Below are 21,010 nucleotides of genomic sequence, written 5' to 3'. Positions count from 1 at the left end.
ACAGGCATGAAAGAATGTGCAGGTAATTCCCTGCAGGCATTCTTGACATATAAGGGCAGCAGAGAACAGTGAACTGACTAAACAAGGGGATGTGGGAGAGCCAGATACTAGGAACAGGACTGGTATAAAATGAATCATTCTAGCTTATGTATGATGCTGAGTAGCGTGAAGGTGGAGGGGGTAGACCAGAATGAGTGGAGCAGTTAGTGGCAGCCTCCAGTGCTAGGCCCCTGGATTTTTCTTCCCTTATGTCTTCATAAATGTAAGCAGTGACTGTTTATGAATGTCTATGTGCATAATGACTCATGCCATTTAGTGCCCAAATATAATCTACTCCAGATATGGGAGGGAAAGAGACAGAGATAGACAGAAATAGAGAAAGAGACAGAGAGATGGAAACAGAGAGACAGAGACAGACAGAGACAGAGATAGAGACACAGAGATAGACACAGAGACACAGAGACACAGAGACAGACACAGAGACCCAGAGACAGAGACACAAAGGAGGGCACAAAAAGGAAGTCCACGGCCCAAATTCAATTTGAGTGCTCGGGCTAAGTTCACCTTACTTTTGTTTTGATTTCTTGTGAGTCATTAAAGAAGTCTGGCGATCTCTGGGTGAATGCTTACCACTCCACCTGAAACAGAAAATGTACATCGTGCATCTTGGGCGTGGGTTGGGGAATGGGGAAGGTATTTTTATTGCTTTATTATCCTTGAATGTTGGAGCACTTTGAACATGCCAACTTGTGTTCCAGACCACAGACACAGAAACACCAGACTTCGTCTTGCAAGATTATCATTCAAAATAATAAATAGAGAAAAGAAAAGACTAGTTTGTGTCAGAGGGGAGAAGGGAATATGGCATTCTGTTTTCTGTACATCAAAACTTAGTCTTTTCAACAGGACCTCTCTGTGCCATCTCCTTTGAAAGGACTGCAATGGATAGTAAAGCATTTCTTAACAGTGATTCATTGAAAAAGAATTGACCAAGGAGAGTCATATAGATAAGTTATAGAAATTCACATTTCTCTAGAGCTTCAAGGTTTGCACAAGGCTTTCTTTCCCCCACAATAACCTCACGAAGAAATTCATGTAATTATCATCATATACATTTAACAAATGCAGAAACTGAGGCCCAAAAGGTTAATCACATAGGTAGCAACACTCGATCCACCACACTGTTAATAGATAGGAAAACATGGAAAATTACTGCTTGGAGGAAGGAGGAATTAACTGTTTATGGCACGTCTGTTTGGGATGACAAATCACATCTTTTCATTCTTTAGTGAAAAAGAGCTGATTTGTACATACAGTTGGCAAATCACTTAGATACTCTGTCTGTTATGAACTCCATTTCACAGCTGAGCAACCTGAGACACAGAGAAAAGAAGTAAATTGCTCATACCTACACAAAGGAAGCAAGATGCAAATCCTGGTCTCTCTTGATTCCACGTCCATTCAGAGCTCTCTCCATTAGGATACATAGTCGTTTGGGCTCACAAGTCCCGGAAGCCAACTGTCCCAACAACTTGAGGAAGGTTTTTAAAGTGATCATTGGAGATCAGCATGCTTTCCTCTCTCCTCTTTACAAAATTCCTTTGTTTATTACCCCTAAGGCATGCAGTTCTGTCTCCAGTACCCTAGTTTAAGATGCTGGTGTTCATGCTTCATCAAATAGCCTGTACACTTGGAGGGGACTGGAATCACTGGACAGGCCTGACTCAGCTAAGATGCAGGGTCACATGGGATCATCCCCTCAGCCTCTTAAAATTCTTCTATGGGAGTCTTCTTCTAATTCTTCTCAATATTTAGTGTTCTTTCTGTCCTCAAACTGACTTGTATTTAGTAGTCTGTTCTTAGGTTATATCCTCCCAGGAGATTAAAACTCCTTGAGGGCAGGAACCATTTTTCCATTTTATTTTTGCATTCTCAGTGCCTAGCACAGTACCTTTTAGACCAAGTCCCTAATAAATATTTTGATGACTGATTCTTGAAAATGTATGTCATATAGTTTTATCGTTCAAGGTTCAACTTAGGTCTCACCTCCCTTAAGAGCCCTTTCCCCAACTCCTTGGGCTATCAGCATTGTCTTTCCTCAAATTATCTTAAATTTATGTCTCTATTTATATTTTCTGTCCTCCACTACAACGTAAGTTCCTTGAGGGAAGGAATTGTTTCTTTTCTATATCCCCAGCATCTCTCACAGTGCTTTGGCAAATAGGGGGTTGATAAAAGTTTATTAGATTCTTACCAACACCTTGGAAACAAGATTGAAGGACATGTTCAGCCTCACTGTGATCTCAAAAGTGCATTTTTCTTGGCTATTTCAGTGGTGTTAGTCAATGTGGGATGTATCTAGGATTAGTCTACTGATGTGATCCGAGACCAGAATGGAAGACCTCTCCACCTACCTTCAACTCCAGAGCCTACACTCCTAAAAATAATTTCTCTAGTGACTAATCCCAATGTATGGAATTATATCAACTTTGCTAACCATCCAGGTAACAATTATACACTTTCATACACACATTCTTTCCAATAAAATTTAAGCTACTTGAGATTGGAAACTGTTTCGTTGTCTTGTTTTGTTTTTATATCGGTCCACCAACAGTGCTTGCCATATAGCAGGATCTTTAAAAATTTCTGTTGGATTCAACTTAATTGAATAACTTATAAATGAATTATCTATATGAGTCACTAGAGGGAGTTTCTACACCAAGGAATTCCCTCTGCTTATAAAATCACTGATCTGTACTTGAAAAAAGAAAACAACTCTGTCATCTTTGATCTTGAACCCTCCACTCTATATCACTATTGTTTCCACTAGCTATTAACCGTCCCACCCAAATATTCCCCATTTCCCCCTTTCACCTTAGTCCAAAAGTGGAGGGACTTTTCTCAAGAGGGTTTGATTAAGGACGTAACAACAAAAGAAATTTACACTTGTCCATGACATCCCTTTTCTCATGCCATCCTACCAAGTAGATACCACAAGTATTATTGAGCCAATTTTGCAAGAGGGGAGGCTGAGAGCTCTGACTTATCTAAGTTCACACAGCTAAGAACCAGAGCCAGGGTGTATGAGGAAAACAATAAAACAAACTCTCAGAGGGCAGAATTAACTTGTAGAGTATGGGAATCCACCTCCACACAGCCCCTCCCCCATTACTCTTCCCTCTAATTTTCCTAGAGTATTATGTAGCTTATCTTTGCCCTGGTCTGTTATACCTTGGATCCTGCTTATTTACCGACCTAGTGGAACTCTGTTATTAATTCTTGGAGGCCCATCTCTTTTCGAATATCACCAGCATCTGGCCTGAGTTACCAAGAGGCCCTATTGTTTTACCTTGGAATAAAGGAAAGAAAACAATTCTTCCTTCCTCTGGATTCGCTGAGATTTCCACTTTGGATACTCCTTTGATATCGCTCCGGATTACCTCCTTGTTATACCCTGAATTCACCATTCTGTTTCTTTTCTCCAAACCTTTGCAAAGGCTGTTCCCCACGCAGGGAATGTAATCTTTTACCTGGCTGGAGCCATTACCGAAGTTGTACTCATACACATAGCTCTTATTTCTAAAACAGAAGCCAAACTGAGAGTCCCGGATGGCAGTGAGCTGGTATATGGGTTTTGGTGTCTGTCCACTGATTAGGCCAATAAACTACACCTCACCATTAAACTGATTGATATGTGACACTTTTCTTTCGGTTCCTTGAAATCCTGGACCTTATTGTCATAAGAGCCCTTTCATCTCACTAACAAGAAATTGGTGTTCAGAGAGGAAATGTCTTGCCCAAGAAGATACAAGAAGTACGTAGCAAAGAGAGGCTTTGAACCCATGTCTTCCTGGCTCACTGGCTGGCTCTTTCTCTGCTATACTGCATGTCTCTCATTAAAGTTATTATTCAAGCCAAATCCCTAAGAAGAATCTTGAAAAGCAATAGAAACAATCCTCTGGGAAGTCCAGCTCTGAAACAGCCCAAGAGCAGCTAATGAGGATTTTTCTCCTGAACTCTCCACAGTCCCCGAGGCTAGAGAGGCCCAGGAGAATGGGTCCCAATACCATAGGCCTGGCTTATGTACAGCTCCATTCAGTGCACCTGCAAGGATGCTGTTTTAGCATTCCACTCAGTCTGAATTTGGTGGAAGCAGGAGAATTCCAAGTGAGAACCCTGGAAACATTGAATCCCCATTATCCCTAGGATTGTGTATTCAGAAGCTAAGGGACTGTTTCTGAGGGTACCCAGACTCTAGTCTCATCAAAGTCAAGGAAATGAAAAGAGAGTAGGAGGCCCTGAAGATGGGATGAGTTATTAACCTTTCTGACATTGCTGAGAATCTTCCTGGACTTCATAGGAAGGACTGGATCAATTCTAAAAGGAGCAAAGAGAAGCATTTGCTTGAGACAGAGGCATCTCACAAAGAGTGCTAAAAAATCAGGGCATAAAGAAGATTCTGCTAAATGCAAAAATGCCTTTCTCTTTTCACCATCTATGTATTGAGGCAGGGATTAGGGTCTAGGGAAAGAGGACTGGATAGAACATCATTATATGTGCTTCCACTGCCATCTCTATATCTAACTCATCAGGTGACTTGGGGCAAGGTGCTTCTGCCAGGCTTTTATCTCTGGTAAGATGAGACATTTGGACTAAATGCTCTCTACAATACCATCTATCTTGAGTACTCCATATTCTCTTTTCCACGTTTTCTTCCAGAACCAACATGCTGTGGTTGTTGACTGACTTCTGCTACTTCTTTGATTGGACCACCTTTACACTACACATTTCCTAGTAGTCAACGATTCTATTTAATGGTTCTACAATTGTTTGGATGTATAAGGTAGGTCTAATCAATTCAATAAACATATACTAGTCATCTATTGTATACAAGACCCAGGGACACAAGTCCAGTATATCTCAAAGTCAAGACTTAAATTCAGATCTTCCTGACTTAGGGATGAATAGCTCACTTCCCACTATGCTCTGTTGCCTCTCAGGACGCTGAGACCACTCTCTAAGACTACAGCTTGTAGAAAAGTTGTCAATTTGCATGAAGGGTGGTGAAGATTAAATTGTAGGTCTAGACTCTTTCCAAAGAGAAAAAAATACTATGAACTAAGTCTATAAGTTTATGTCATACATTTATATATATATGTGTGTATATATATAATTTTTATACCCTTTCCACAACGTTTGCCTAATCTGATGCTTATTACTTTGAGACTTTCTGTAACACACTTCCGTTTTCTTGCCTTTAATTTTTTTTTTTTACTTCTGATGGATATTTATTTATCAAATCCTCACCTTAAGAGTCTTTGACTGGCTTTTTAAAAGAGCTTCTTCTATATCTTGACATATGAGGGTAAACCATATTGTACAGAAAACAGTTCTTAAAGATTTTTAAAACTGGAAACACTGGTCAGCATTTGGTACATGAATAAATTACACTTATAGTGAAAATCTCCCCATAAGTTTTGAAAATCTGGAGGTAATCCATATCATTTGAAATGTCTTCCATCTTAGAACATTACACAGAGAATGACTTTGTCAATGAGTACATAAAAGTGTTAGTGTCTGATGTTTACAGCATAATAATATGCAACACTACTGGTTTCTGATGTTAGATAAAGTAAATTATATTTCAAACTCCAAATTATGTGGGACATTCTAAAATCTGATTAAAGTTTTATACACCCAAAATTCCAGTTGTATTTAGTTGTAGAAATGTATTACCAATATTCATAGTCAGCTTAATCATCCAGGAGAAAGGAGTTTCCACTCTTCTTTTGTTCAACATCCTTGATTGAATTAAGTTTTTTATTCTTGCCCTGTAGTTTTGTGGCTCTCTTCTGAAAGTAATTTCAAGTTGAGACAAAAATTTATTCATACCAGCCAAAAGTGTTTCCAAGTGTGTTCTTAGATGGAATGCCATCAAAAACGATGACCCATTCTGCTAGATAGGTGGCCATGACAAAGTCATGTTCTGCCACAAAGGCTGTCTTTTTTGCATGGAGAATGAAATGTTTGACAACTCTGGCTGCCATTAGACGCTGCTCAGAATCCAAGTATGCAGATAGTTCATCAATTAAAGAGACATCAGCAGGCTTGCCCAGACAAAGAGCTAAAGCAACTCCTTGTAACTCATCACCAGATAATGTCTGCACCTCTTGATCTATGATGTTTTCAATCTGCAGAGGCTTCATTACATTACTGACAAATTGTGAGTGAGTATAAGCTTCTTGTAACTTCTCATGTAATAACTGGCATACACTTCTGTTGATTTGGGACTGATCTTCTGTGGTTTATAGCTGACATTTAGAACTGGTACCTCACCTCCTTCATCAGGTTTAAGTTGGCCAGCAAGCATTCTGATCAATGTAGTTTTACGAGTTCAGTTTTTTCCTAGCATCACCATGATTTCACAGTCCGTGAATTCTTTGGCAATGATTGCAAGCTCAAATTCTCCCATCTTTTTCTTCATTCCTGGACATTTATACATATACATCTTTTTCACTTCTTCCTCATTTGCTGTCTTGGCCACTTTAAAAATCAGTGATGCATCTCTGAACTTTAAGTTTTCCTTAGGAACATAACCATCTAAGAAAATGTTTATGCCTTCTCCTACGCTAAAAGGCATAGTGACAACACCATAAGCGCTTGGCACTCCATACAAACAGCAGATGAAGTCAGAGAGATAATCTAAAACACTTAGATCATTCTCTACAACAATTATATATCTATCAGGATTTATTAGTGATCGTATAGTAATGGCAGCCTTTAGCTGCTGCTTATTAACATCTAGATAACTAGAAGGTTCATCAAACATGAAAATATCTGCTTTCTGTATGCAAACAACAGCACAATTAATCTTTGCAACTCTCCTCCTCAGAGATCCTCAACGTTTCGTTCTTTGAGGTGGGTTAGGTCAAGCGGCTGACACACAATAGCTTGTGTCTTTGTTTCATCCTTACGGTCCAAAATAGAACCCACAGTGCCCTTTGCAGCTTTGGAAATCTGGTCCACATATTGAGGCTTCAAAATTGCTTTTAGGTCATCTTCTGGAAACTTGGTAAAATAGTTTTGCAACTCAGATCCTCGAAAATAAGTCAAGATTTCTTGCCAGTCTGGTGGATCATCATATTTTCCAAGGTTTGGGTTTTGCTTCCCTGCTAAAATTTTCAAGGCAGTTGATTTTCCAATACCATTAGTTCCAACTAATTCCAAAACTTCACCTGGATAATGGATAGGCAACCTGTGAAGTTTGAAGGCATTGGCACAATACTGATGCGTTGTTTCCTTTTTGCGGTTGCTAGGTAAATTGACAATTGACAAAGCCCCAAAAGGACATTTCTTAATACAAATACCACAACCAACGCAAAGTGTTTCTGAAATCCATGCTATTTTGCTCTGTGGTGTGACCTCTCTACATAGTTTTCCCATTCGCACTACTGGACAACTCTTTTCACACTCCTGTCGGCATTTTTTTGGCTTACATTTGTCATGACTGACAATAGCAATTCTCGTTAATTTGTCTGCCATATTCGTCAATGTAGGCTTACAATATGGTTAGAAAGATGACTTTGTAAGCAAGAGAAGCAGGAACCCAGGTCTTCTGGAGGAAAAGGACCACCCAGGGAGTGGGAAGGGTGGCGGCAGCGATGACCTAAGATCGGGTCTCAGGCTGTAGGCCACACTGCCTTTAATTTTTTTAACCTACGAAATGATGGGGATAGACTAACTGGTATCTGAAGCCTTATCTAACTCTAGATTGATGATCCTATGATTCTATGATCCCCTCTTTGTTCCCTTTATTCTAAGTTTGCTCTTATATATCTATGATCTTGTTCCACGTCACGAGTACAATGTTATCTCTATGAGGTCAGAAAGAGTTTCCCCTTTTTTTAGCTTTTTGCCCAGCCTGTTCCTTGTGCTTCCGTATGTAAAAGAAGAGAAAACCTAAGATTTTATCCATCTAGGAAATTTATGGTATGGAAAAATCCCTCCATCACAGCAGGTAGCACCACTTTTGTAGCTCATAGTCATAAAGAATTCCCTAAAGGCCTGAGAAGCTGAAATAGATCAAAGGTAAAGCTTCAACCAAGACCTTTTTTTGACTCCGAAGTGGTCTCTCTGTGCCCCCCATCACTGCCTTGTAGTAGGGAGCATTGCATTAATAAATGCTTCTGTAATCAAATTGAATAAGGGATCAATCTCCCCTTCTGATCAGTTTCCTGATACTCATCCCCCAACTTCTCATGCCACGACAAGATTCCTCAGACCATCCATGTCTGAACTGCTCTATGATTCAGTTTTCAGAACCAAGTTTCCAACCATAAATCAATCTGCTTCATTGTTCTACTGAAAAACCTCATCTTGTTTTTAAACCACAAAGATACATAACCCCCAAGGGATATCTTCCCCTAACTTGTTGCACAGACTTGGCTCCAAATAATTTTGGTCTGGTTCCAAAACTAGCTTAGCTGCTCAGGAAAGAGAGTTCCCTCCAGTGAGGGGGGATAGTCCAACAAATGGGTCAGAGGTTCTCTGGGCTACCCTGGCTTAGGATCTGATCTTTCAACTTGAGCAGTAATGGATCCACAGTTGAAATAAGTGTACTAGTTTCAAAGGGTACTACTGTGAAGAGATACAGACCTCACTGGGATGTGTAAGCTCTGGAGCATTTGTCTGAAATTCTGTCAACTTACATCAGGTGACCCTTATGAAGCTCCCTCATCTGTAATGGAATGTGATGGAATGTGATTCACGTGCCTTCCTGGTGCCTGTGACAAATGTTCCTTTAGCTCCCCAGGCCAATGTACTCCAGAAATGGACAAGAGAGTTTATTTCTAACCAAGAAAATTAAGCATGACTGTCTAGTCATAAATTAAGGACCATGCTCAGGTACACTCAGTCCTCCAAGGTTCTCACAGAAAGGTCTGTTCAGAGACAGTTGAACAAGACCTTCGAGATCCTCTACTCCAATTGTCTGATTTTTCAGTAAACAAAGCTCTGGACGTGGAACTGCGAAGACCTAAGTTCAAATCTGACTTCATATTCCTCCTGTGTGACCTTGGGTAAGTTATTTAACTTCACTTAGGGTCACTTCCCTCATCTGTGAAATGGGAATGATGATAGCAATTGCTACCCAGGTCTTTTGTGAAGATGAAATGCGATATTTGTAAAATGATTAACAAACTTTAAAGTGCTTTGGAAATGCTAACTATAGCTGTTACACTCTAAGTAAAAAAAGAAAAAAAAACATTCCTTTCATTTAACTCTATAATCATTATTTCCTACTATCAGGGCTTAGAAAGTGATCAGGTTAATAACAAAATTATTATTACTATCATCATAGGATTATTATCATTGTGGTTCCATATTAATCAATTAATCACATTCATAAAAACCTATCAGTTCAAACCACAGGAGCATAACTCAACTACTTTTGCCCAGGAGATGGTGGTTTATCCAAATCAAACACATATTATCAGAGGGAAAATAAACCATATTATGAATATTAGCTTTGCAAAACAAAGCTTGGAATGTGAACCACCAAAAACTCAGGATAGAAACTCAATATTCATTTGTCCCTCATCCTGGGTCATGATGAGCTCACTCTTGCTATTTTCTCTGTGGCTTACTTCCATAGATGATATATCTGCTATAGTCATGGCCCAAGGAAACAGCACCATAGTGACTGAATTCATCCTGCTGGGATTTACTATTTGCCAAGACCTGCAGTACATCCTGTTTCTGGTGTTTCTGTTTGTCTATGTGACATCTGTAGTGGGCAATGTTGGCATGATTCTGATCATCAAGATTGACTCCCATCTCCACACTCCCATGTACATTTTCCTCCAACACTTGGCTTTTGTTGACTTCTGTTACACCTCCGCCCTCACTCCAAAAATGCTCCAAAACTTCCTGGTGTCCCACAAGTCTATCTCATTCTCAGGGTGCCTGATCCAGTTGTTGCTTTATGCTATGTTTGCTACTATTGATTTTTACCTTCTTGTGGCCATGGCCATAGACTGGTATGTGGCCATTTGTAACCCTCTGTGCTACCCAGTGGTCATGTCTCAGAGGGTTTCCATTCAGTTCATTGCTGGGTCTTATGTTATGGAATCCCTGAATGCCTCTATCCGTACCAGTTTTACATTTTCTCTGTTCTTCTGTAATTCCAACACGATCAGTCACTTTTTCTGTGATGTGCCCCCACTCCTGATCCTTTCCTGTTCCAGAACTAATATCAATATCATGTTGTTAATTGTATGCATAGGCTTCAATCTGATAAGCACTCTCATGGTGGTGTTCTTATCCTACATTTACATCATGGCTGCCATCTTGAGGATGTGCTCTGTTGCAAGGAGACCCAAGGCCTCCTCCACTTGTGCCTCTCACCTGATGGCTATCATGATTTTCTATGGGACTCTTTCTTACATGTACTTACAGCCTTCCTCTAATGAGTCCCAGGAAAATGATTATGTAGCCTTAGTGTTTTATGGCATCATCATCCCCATGCTGAATCCCCTAATCTATAGCCTGAGGAATAAGGAGGTCAAAGAAGCCCTGAAAGTGATGGGCAAGACTTGCTTGATATGAAAGCTCTGAATGTCTGAGTACTACTTTATAGGACCAGCCTGGCAAAAAGCATACTCCCCCATTCTTTCCACAAGTGGATATTATCTCAACTAAAGAGGATGTGACAAACCAATGGTAAAATGTGGAAAGGTGTGTAGGAGCACTAGAATAACCCTTCCAATTTCAATAATCCTTCCAAAAGTCTCTAACAGAGATTAAAGAATAGCCTGAGTTCTTGAAATGATACCAATCATTAGTCATTGATCATGATGTGGTTTAATGATCAATAATTATCATTACAATGGTGATGTTGAAGACAGTAATAACAGCTTACATTTGTCCTGCAGTAAGCCATTTTCACAGGGGTAATGTTGGGATTTCACGACTCTACAAAACAGGTAATGTAGGTATAATCATACTTGTTTTGTATACAGGGAAACTGCGACTCAGCAAACTATAAAGTCATGTCATTTTTAAATTAAAAGAGAGTTAAGAAACTATCTAGTTCTTTAATGAATATAATGAATAAGGAAATGAATAAGGAATAATGCATAAGTAAATTGAGGCCTAGAGGGGTTAAATGACTTGCCTAACGTCACACAGGAAAGGGTCAAAGTCAAAATTTGAACTTGGACTTTGATTCCAGTGCCAGAGTTCTTTTCTCAGTCATGGTGACATGGACCCAAATCTGCTCATTAGTAGATCTTTTATGAACCAAAGGATATATTCATATCTATATGAGGCATCAGATGATGCCTTGTGTTATTCAACACATCCATGATTGTCTTCATGTTGCCCACTCAGGAATCTGTCATTTACTCCCACACTTCTTGGTTATTTCAGTATCACTTCATGAGGATGAATAGTCATTTCTGACTGGATCTAATACTTTTGTTTGCTAGATCTGTAAACTCCCCAGAGAGCAGAAACAAACCAGAGCATAGTTCATTGGTTCCTTTGTAATTCTGCACAATGGTCAATAAATGATCTCTTCAGTAAGAGTGAAATTGATGCTAATGGACCTTTGAGCAGTCACTGCTAAAAATAATGCTTTAGTGTTTCAGAAAAGATCTGATTGTATCATTAGGAACACTGCCTGTTACCCTAAAGAGGCATGCCTTGGAAAATGGCCTTCATAAGGTAGTTGCTGTGGCCAAACTCCTGTGGTTTTTTCTCTCCAAGCTCAGCCCAGATAATCCTCAAGCAGGGAAAAGTCTGTAAGTGGGCCAACACTCCATCGTCGTCATTTCTTCCAGAGTTTGAGTGCCAGTGGAATAAACAGCCTTCCAACCTCAGGGGCACTTCCATTCCATGGTAGAGTAGGATCACAGGAAAAGGTTGAAGAACACTGTAGTTTCCAAAGTCATCAGGACAAGGACTAGACAATGACAAGTCTGCTCTCCTGGTCAGGTTCCATCCAAACCAACTCAGTCCAACAAGGATTTTTCAAGTATCTCTTCAACCCAGTGTGGTGATGTAGCACAGTGTGTTGGATATAGAAGGAATATCATCAATGTTTGTGACTTAAGTTGAATGGAAATATGCTGGCTATTAGGAAACAAAGACAAAACGAAAGGACTTTCCTTACCTTTCAAGAGCTTAAATTCAATAGATGGGATACAATAAGTAAGCAGATAAGTATTTATTTTGGAAGTTTGAGGAGCAGTGTCCTTAACATATTCCCATAGCTGACATTTATACCGTGCTCTACGGTTTGCAAAGAGCATCATGCGTGCTGTCTCATGTGATCCATGCAACAACCCTGGAAAGAAGGTGCTATTATTATCCCCACTTTAAAGATGAGAAATTGGGCCTGATAGAGGTTGAGGGACTTGCTTAGGCCTAACTAGCTAATAAGTACCATAGGTGGCACAGTGGAGAGAGCTAGGATTAAAGGAAGAAAAGCTAATTTTTGTGAGTTCAAATCTGGCCTCAGACACTTATAGCTGTCTGTCTCTGGGGAAAGTCAAGGAAACTTGTTTGCCTCAGTTTCCTCATCTGTAAAATTAGCTGGAGAAGGAAATGGCAAAACACTCAAGTATCTTTGCCAAGAAAACCCCAAAGGGTAGCATGAAGAGTTGGATACAACTGAAACAATTGAACAGCAACAATATAGTGGACTCAAGAAACAATCTTTGTTAATGTGTAATAATAATTAACATTGATAAAGCCATTAATACTTATGTAACACTTACTATATACCAACTAAATGCTTTTTATTAATATTATCACCTTTGATCCTTACAACAATACTGCAACCCTGCAAGGTAGATGGTATTATCATCATTTTACACTTGAGGAAACAGAGGCAAATAGAGGCTGAGTGACTTGCCCTGAATCACATAGTTAGTATCTAAGGTTGTTTTGAACTCAGGGCTTCCTGGCATCAGACTTGGTGATCTATCTACTGTGCCACCTGGCTGCCAGATTCTCCTCCCTTCTCTTCTCTCTGACATCTCCAGCTGCCAGCTTTCCCCAGTCTTGGCCTGAGACTGAGGAGACTCCACAGACCTGAAAGACACCCTCCTAAGTCTGGCAACCAAGGCCCAGAATGAGGTGGGCAGATATTGCAGCCAAGTATACATGGGTATATGTATATGAGTATGCCAACCTCCCTGGATTTGGAGTCAGAGGATTTGCATCTCAAGCCTCCTTCAGCTGCTTGTTGTCTGTGTGGTGTTGGGCAAGTTACTTTGCCCTTATGGGCCTCAGTTTCCATTTTTGTAGATTGAGGATGCTCTTCCAGCTCTAGCTCCTCAAATCCTACAACTAGATATCCCCTAACATCCCTTCCAGACCCAGATCCAATCATCTGATAAACCAAAACGATGTGACTCAGTGGTGTGTCATTTGTTTTATTCATATCCCAGGGCCTGGCACAAAGAAGATGCCTGATAAGAACTTGCTGATCAACTGAATGACATGTGTACTTTGTGATTCACAAAGTGCTTTGCATACATTATTGTATTTGAGCTTCACTTACCATCGTCCCCATTTTAGAGAGGAGAAAATAGATACACAAAGATGGTGGATAGATCACTGAACTTAAACTCTGGAAGACCTGGGTTCAAGTCCCTCTTCAGACAGTTACTAGTTGTGTGATGCTGAGCAAGTCATTTAAGTTCTCTGTGCCTCAGTTTCCTTATCTATGAAAGGTGGAAGCTCAGGTCAGTGGCTTCTCAGGTTCCTTGCAGCTTTGAATTTGCTATTCTTTGATTCATTTTTACATGTCCTTGATAATAATGTCCCCAAGAATTTTGCAGGGTCACAAAGCTGATTAATATCTATAGTGGGATTTGAAACCCTGACTTATCTGGTTTATACTTTGTACCTCTTTTCCTAAATTTATATGGCTATATATTTTCTCCTTGATCTAAAATAAGGTCCTCAAGACAGGAGTTATTTCATTTTTGAGGTTCTGACAGATGCCATTGCACGGGTCCAGCATTGCTTCTGCAAATTGCTGACTGGGACGCCACTCACTCCCTCTGTGACTTCCCAGATAATGTTTTCCATTCTTTGGAAACTTCTCCCCATGTGTGCTAGATTCCCCCATAAGAATATGAGGTACTTGAGGATAAAAAATGTCGCATTTTTCTAATTCATTTCACAGGGCTTAAAACAGTACTTGGCACATGGTAATATTTATAACATTTTTGTAATGTTTATAACATTGATAACATGATTCTCATCAATACCATTGCTAGGCCTATATTGCAAAGATATCAAAAAGTGGAGGGAGGAAGGAACTATGTATTAAAATATTCATAGCAGCTCTTTTTGTGGTGGCTAAGAATTAGAAATAGAAGTAATGACCATGAATTGAGGAATGGCTAAAGATGTTATGGTATATGATTGTAATGGAATGTTATTGGGCTGTGAGAAATGACAAGCAGGATGATTTCAGAAAAACCTGGAAAGTCTTACATGAACTGATGCAAAGTGAAGTGAACAGAACCAGCAGAATGCTGCACACAGTAACAACAATATAGCGCAATGAAGAATTGTGAATGACTTAGCTATTCTCAACAATACAATAATGTAAGACAATCCCAAAGGATTAATGATGAAACTTAGTATCCACCTCCAGAGAAGGAACTGATATTGTCTGAATACAGACTGAAATATGCTATTTTTAACTTTCTTTCTTTCATTCTTTTTCTTCTGAGTCTTCTTGAACAAAATGACTAATATGGAAAGACTGTACACAATTGCACATGCATAACCTATACCTGATTGTTTAGTGCCTCAGGGAGGGAGGAGGGAGGATAAAATTTAAAACTCAGAACTCAGAAAAATAAAAAATTGTTTTAGCATATAGCTAGGGAAAAATAAAATAGTATATATAAAAAAAGTTGTTTTTTTTTTTTAATGCTTGTCATTGCTTTTCTCATTCAGTAACAAGCCTCGTTTGGGTTAATCTGTTTCTCTACGAGCTCCACTTCAGAATCTCCAGAGTCCTGATTCACTCAGTGTTGGTGAATTGGTCCAACCATCCTGGAAGGTGTTTGGAGGCATGAACAGAAATTCTTTAAACTGTATATACCCATTACCTGAGAAATACCACTAAGAAGTATATTCCACAAACAAGTCAAAGAGATCCATATGTAAACAAAAAATTTAGCAGCACTTTTCATTGCAGAAAAAAACTGGAAACTAAGTGGATGACCTGGTTCATCTGGATAGTGACTGACCAAATTGTGGCATGCAAATGTGATAGAAAATAATCACATCATCCACAAACATTGCGTATTTAGGATCAGTGAAATGAGTTCATATATAATCATCGTACTTGCTTGTTTTTATATTAAAATGCTTTTGTTACTTAGGGGGCTACATTCATAACAAAAAAAGATTTTTTTTCCCAAAGGACTTGATAGTTGTAAAATATGTGAATTTATAAAGAAACATGACTGAAGTTTGAATCCTCAGTCCCAGGGGCCTTGAGGTCTCAAGGTTACCCGATCCTGAAGCAGTTCTCATCACGTTTCCCAGAACACCATAGACACATGTTAAATGTTTTGATTGATTGATTATTACTTATGTGACCATGGATGACTCAGTTGATTATGAATAAATATTTTTGATAAACCTCAGTGATCCCTCTGTAAAATGAAAATGACACGACCTCAGAAGGTTATAATGAGGAATATGTTTAGAAAACCTTAAAATCATGTAATTGTGGTCTGCAGTTATGATTATTATTCTTTCAGAATTTTTAAGTAATTTGAACACAGTAATGACTCCTCTGGGAAGTTCAGCTCCAAGTCCTTAGGAAAGTAACCAATAATGGCTTTCACTGGAGCTTTCTTCATTCCTTGGGACCAAAAATGCTCAGGAGGGCAGGTCTCAGTGCCACCGGGTTGGCTTATGTTTGCCCACATTTGGAGGACCTGGAGAGATGCCATCTTAGGATGGCACTCAGCCCAGACCTGATGGAAGTAGGGAATGCCAGATTAGGATTAATTCTTCTGCCACAAAGACATTTTCCTATTAATTCCAATGAAGTGTGGATGTTTAATATCTTGGAAGAGAAAAGCATGGAAGATAGAACAATGTCAAAGAGAGAGAAGATCTTGTTCTGAGGCTGAGCAGAATCTTCTCACCTCTAGCAAAGGCAGAGTGAAAAAATAGTAGCAGACCCTGTTGAGGGATAAGTGAGCAAGACTTCCAACATTCTGGAGTTACCAGTTGACATGTTGGGGAATGGACACATCACCTCTAGGAGGCAGAAATCTTAGAATCTACAACTAAGGGGTCCCTTTAAGGTTTCTAGTCTATTTTCTCCATTTTCAAGGAAAGAAACTGAGGCAGTGATGTGGTTCAGTGCATCGAGTTCTAGACCTGAACTCATAAGGAACTGAGTTCAAATTTGACAGTATGCTGCTAGTAAGGGTGTAAGGTCAGTTGAACTCCTTGTCTAGAACTCTATGTACTGAGCTACCTAACAGTGTGACCCTGGGCAAATCACTTAACCTCTGCCTGCCTCAGTTTCCTCATTTGTAAAATGGGGGAAAATAATAGTACCTACCTCCCAAGATTGTTGAAAAGCACTTTTCAAACCATATGATAGAAGAAAATGGGAAAGTGAATAAGAATGTATACAGCACCTACTATGTACCAGGCACTGTGCTAAGCCCTTTACAAATATTATCTCATTTTGTAATGACATAAAGCACCATATAGTTATTATAATTTATAAATCAAAACAGAAATATTCACTAAGCAACATCAGGGGCTACTCTAAAGAACTCTTGAGGCCTTCTGGGCTCTAAATCCTATGGATTATTGTAGGCAAGGCATGATGCTAAGTTTCAGGGATTCAAAGATAAAAAACTTTAGAATGCTGTCTTTAAAAGAAGTCTGCCATTGTTCAGGTGAGGCTCAGATATAAAGTCAATAAATATTTATTAAGCACCTACTATGTGCCTAGCACTGATTAATGATGGGGGATCATGAATAAGGAAAAGCAAGTGGGAGTTTTAGCTAAAGTAGTCTAGAAAAGTATGAAGAGGGAGAAATTACTTTCAGCCCTGCCAGCTCTGACCTTTAGACTTGGCTTCCTTAGACTCTACCAGCTCTGAAATTCTGTGCTTCTCTGAATACAAATGCCCCTTCCAAATAGATTGTCTCCATCTATTCAGAGCTACCATGCCAGACGTAGAGCAGTCATTGGGATCTGGACAACTTGGGTTCAAGTCCTACTCTGACACGTACTTGCAGAGTGACCTTGGAGAAGCCACTTTACCCTCTCCCTGCTCTCTGCAACTCTCCACGATTGCCTATTGCAGTCAAAGTGCAGACCTGGATTAATAGAGGGAGTTTTCTCACCTGGGCTTCCCCTAGCCTCATGAAATCACAAAGACATTCTCTGATCAATCAATCAGCCTTGATTAATCCTCTGTTGAGCATGATCACTAGGATTAACTTGTTTTAGGGATTTGGGGGAACTTTCCCCTATGAGGAGAGAGAATCAGTACTGTAAGGAGACTGAGCTGTATTTTCTTTCACGAAACTAGAAAGGGAAAGGCCCAGTGAGGGTTCTCCCCCATCCAGAGCTGCCTTCAGGCGCCTGTACTCTTATTCAACCAAACCCTCCCCCATACCCTTGCTGCCATTGCTCAGAGCCTAAATGCTGGACCTCTTCCCTGGGAATAGCCTTCCAAACCAGGTTGTTACATCCAGGAAAACCTCCTCATTGTTTTCCTGACATGCCTTGTTTCTTACTCAGAAGGGCCTTATCCACCATGATTTACTTCCTCTTCTCTAAATGGCTCCAAATGACCTCCTCATTCTAAAAGTTAAACCCTTTTGCAAAGGAGAAAGGGAGATTTTTGACCATTTAATGGTACAGAGATTCTACAGATAATGCTGATTTAGGAAAATAGTCACACTCTGAACAAATGATCCATGATTGAAATAAGCACATTGCTTCTTAGGGCTACTGCAGTAAAGGGGGAAAATCTAATTGTAATGTCGAATTCCTTGGTGTATTCCCCCCAAAATATTTGCTGGATAGAGCACTAAGGCTGAAGTCAGAAAGTCTCATCTTCCTGAGTTCAAATCCAGTCTAACACACTTACTGGTTGTGTGTCCCTGTGTAAGTCCCTGTTTACTTCAATTTCCTCATCAGTAAAATGAACTGGAGAAGGAAACGGCAAACCACTGCAGTATCTCTGCTATCATAACTCCAAAAAGGGGTCACAAAGTCAGGCATGACTGAAAAATGACTAAGCATAACATCTGGGTAACCACAACAGCACTCCATTACAAAGGGCTGTAGTTCTGGTTTAAGGTCCATTTCCAATACCTCCTCAGAATTCCAAAATCCCTAAGAAATGTTGCCTCAGTAGTCCTCCAAACCATCGGGGTCTCGAAATGGGGCAGAGATCTTGAACTAGATGACCTAATTACAGACTAGAGATCAGCCTCAAGCACAGCAGGCTGTGCAGGATTTCCAAGAGAAAAAGACAGGCTCAGAAGCGAGAACAGAAAGATGAGCAATATATTTAAGGAAGTAAGGAACCTTGATGGATACAGTGTTAGAGTTCACATCTGACCTTCAACAGTAATTGTGTGACCCTGGGCAAGTGATTTGACCTGTGTCTGCTTCAGCTTCTTCATCTATAAAATGGGAATTATAATCACACCTACTTCCCAGTGTTATTGTGAGGATCATCTCAGCACATGAGAAGAGCTTTGCAAAACTTAAAGCTCCATAGAAATGCTATTTATCACTAGTGGTTTGGACATAGACAACGTGGGAATTTGTTTTGCTTGACTATGAATGTTTGTTGAAAGAGGTTTATCTTTTTTTTTTCTCTTTTAATTTAGTAGTATGGGAGAAAAGGAAAATAAATGCTTACTAATAAAAACAATACAGAAAATAGCATGGGGGCGGAGCCAAGATGGCGAAGTAGAAAGACGCACATACACATAGCTCCGAACCCACAAACCACAGAACGGCAGAGGGGACTAACCCAGGGCGAATTCTGCACCCAGAGACCACGGAATATTGGAGCGAGGGAGATTTTTGTTCCGGAGAGACCTGCAAACCTCTCGCGGGGGGACCTTCGCGCCGGGGACTGGGCACCGAGGCGGAAAGAGGAGAGCAGCCCTGCCGCGGCAGCAACACCGTGGGAAAAAGGGAGTCTCTAGCGGCCACGCGGGTCCCCCCACCCACAGAGGGACCTGCAAACCTCTCGTAAAAGGTCCGTCGCGCTGCAGACGCGGTGCCCAGCCCAGACCTGCGGCGGCGAGGGCGGCCGCGGCTCTGAGAGACAAAGTTCTGAGAGGGATCCGGAGGCGGGATCTTCAGCAGCTGCACAGGCCCCCCACCAACAGGTGACTGACGGGGGTAGGTGAGAGAGTCTCTTTGGCGGGTTGAGAGGGGAGTGAGGTGCCCCCATAGCTCGGGCCCCCCTGGAGGTGGGGGCTGAGAGGCGGCTGCGGACGGGGGCTCCCCAAACGGACGGAAGCCTGGATCCATTGTGGAAGGTCTGTGCATAAGCCTCCTGAGGGAATTGAGCCAGAGAGGCGGCCCTGCCCCTGACCTCAGCACCTGAACTTAATTCTCACACTGAATAGCAGCCCTGCCCCCGCCAAAAATCCTAAGGCAGGAAGCAACATTTGAATCTCAGTCCCCAAACGCTGGCTGGGAGGACCAGGAGGCGAGGTGGGTGTGAGGTGAACATTCAGAGGTCAGGCCACTAGGTGGAGACAATGCCAAGAAAAGGGAAAAGAAATAAAACTATTGAAGGGTACTTTATCGGAGAAAAAAAACTTCCTCCCTTCCTTTCTGATGGGGAGGAACAATGCTTGCCATCAGGCAAAGACACAGAAATTGAGGATCCTGTGTCCCAGCCCACCCAATGGGCTCGGGCCATGGAAGAGCTCAAGAGGAATTTTGAAAATCAAGTTAGAGAGATGGAGGAAAGACTGGGAAGGGAAATGAGAGGGATAAGGGAGAAGCATGAAAAACAGACCAGCTCCCTGCTAAAGGAGAACCAAAAAAATCTTGAAGAAATTGGCACCTTGAGAACTAGACTAACTCAGCTGGCAAGGGAGGTGCAAGGGGCCAATGAGGAGAAGAATGCTTTCAAAAGCAGAATTAACCAAATGGAAAAGGAGATTCAAAAGCTTACTGAAGAAAATAGATCTCTCAAATCTGGAATGGTACAGATGGAAGCTTTGGACTTTTCGAGAAAGACAGATATCTCAGAACATACCGCGCAGATTCGAAAAATGGAAGATAACGTGAAATATCTTATTGGAAAAACAACTGACCTGGAAAATAGAATCAGGAGAGACAATGTAAAAATTCTGGGACTACCTGAAAACCATGATCAAAAGAAGAGCCTAGACATCATCCTCCACGAAATTATCAAGAAAACTGCCCTGAGATTCTAGAACCAGAAGGCAAAATAAATATTCAAGGAATCCGCAGAACACCGCATGAAAGAGATCCAAAAAGATAAACTCCTAGGAGCATTGTGGCCAAATTCCAGAATTCCCAGGTGAAGGAGAAAATATTGCAAGCAGCTAGAAAGAAACAATTCAAGTATTGTGGAAATACAATCAGGATAGTACAAGATCTGGCACCTTCTACATTGAGGGATAGAAGGGAATGGAATAGGATATTCCAGAAGTCAAAGGAACTAGGACTGAAGCCAAGAATCACCTACCCAGCAAAACTGAGTATAATACTTCAGGAGAAAAAATGGTCTTTCAATGAAATAGAAGACTTTCAAATTTTCCTGATGAAAAGACCAGAGCTGGAAAGAAAATTTGACTTTCTAACACAAGAATGAAGAGAACCATAAAAAGGCGAACAGCAAAGAGAAATCATAAGGGACTTACTAAAGTTGAACTGTTTACATTCCTACATGGAAAGACAATATTTATAACTCTTGAAACATTTCAGTAT

At 40.5% G+C, this 21,010-nt stretch overlaps 2 protein-coding genes and 1 pseudogene across 3 annotated transcripts in view; 2 read left to right on the top strand and 1 right to left on the bottom strand.

The window, feature by feature from the left end:
• The window catches only part of LOC140524242 (fatty acid desaturase 2-like protein FADS2B), a 51,307-nt gene extending 45,549 nt beyond the window's left edge, over positions 1-5,758 (top strand). Inside the window, exon 11 of one of the 2 annotated variants that reach the window (XM_072638620.1) lies at positions 4,720-5,758. The gene's annotated coding sequence lies outside the window, so the exon portion shown is untranslated. Of the gene's footprint in view, positions 1-2,333; positions 2,557-4,719 lie in introns of those variants that run through there. The other variant, XM_072638619.1, reaches the window with a different exon arrangement.
• LOC140524240 (ATP-binding cassette sub-family E member 1 pseudogene) lies at positions 5,754-7,635 on the bottom strand (annotated as a pseudogene).
• Positions 7,636-7,756: 121 nt separating this feature from the next.
• Positions 7,757-11,455, top strand: LOC140524241 (putative olfactory receptor 5AK3). The gene has a single exon (XM_072638618.1). It carries the CDS (start codon positions 9,460-9,462, stop codon positions 10,603-10,605), a length of 1,146 nt encoding a protein of 381 aa, XP_072494719.1. The 5' UTR covers positions 7,757-9,459; the 3' UTR covers positions 10,606-11,455.
• The last annotated feature ends 9,555 nt before the right edge of the window (positions 11,456-21,010 follow it).

The sequence above is a fragment of the Notamacropus eugenii genome, chromosome 2, assembly GCF_028372415.1.
Source record: "Notamacropus eugenii isolate mMacEug1 chromosome 2, mMacEug1.pri_v2, whole genome shotgun sequence".
NCBI classification, from domain to species: domain Eukaryota; kingdom Metazoa; phylum Chordata; class Mammalia; order Diprotodontia; family Macropodidae; genus Notamacropus; species Notamacropus eugenii.
Note: the sequence above shows the minus strand (reverse complement) of the source record. Positions and strands in the feature narration are given on the sequence as shown.

Bases quoted from the DNA above. Each gene is read 5' to 3' on its own strand.
- LOC140524241 (XM_072638618.1), top strand. From the start codon at position 9,460: ATGGTGGTTTATCCAAATCAAACACATATTATCAGAGGGAAAATAAAC.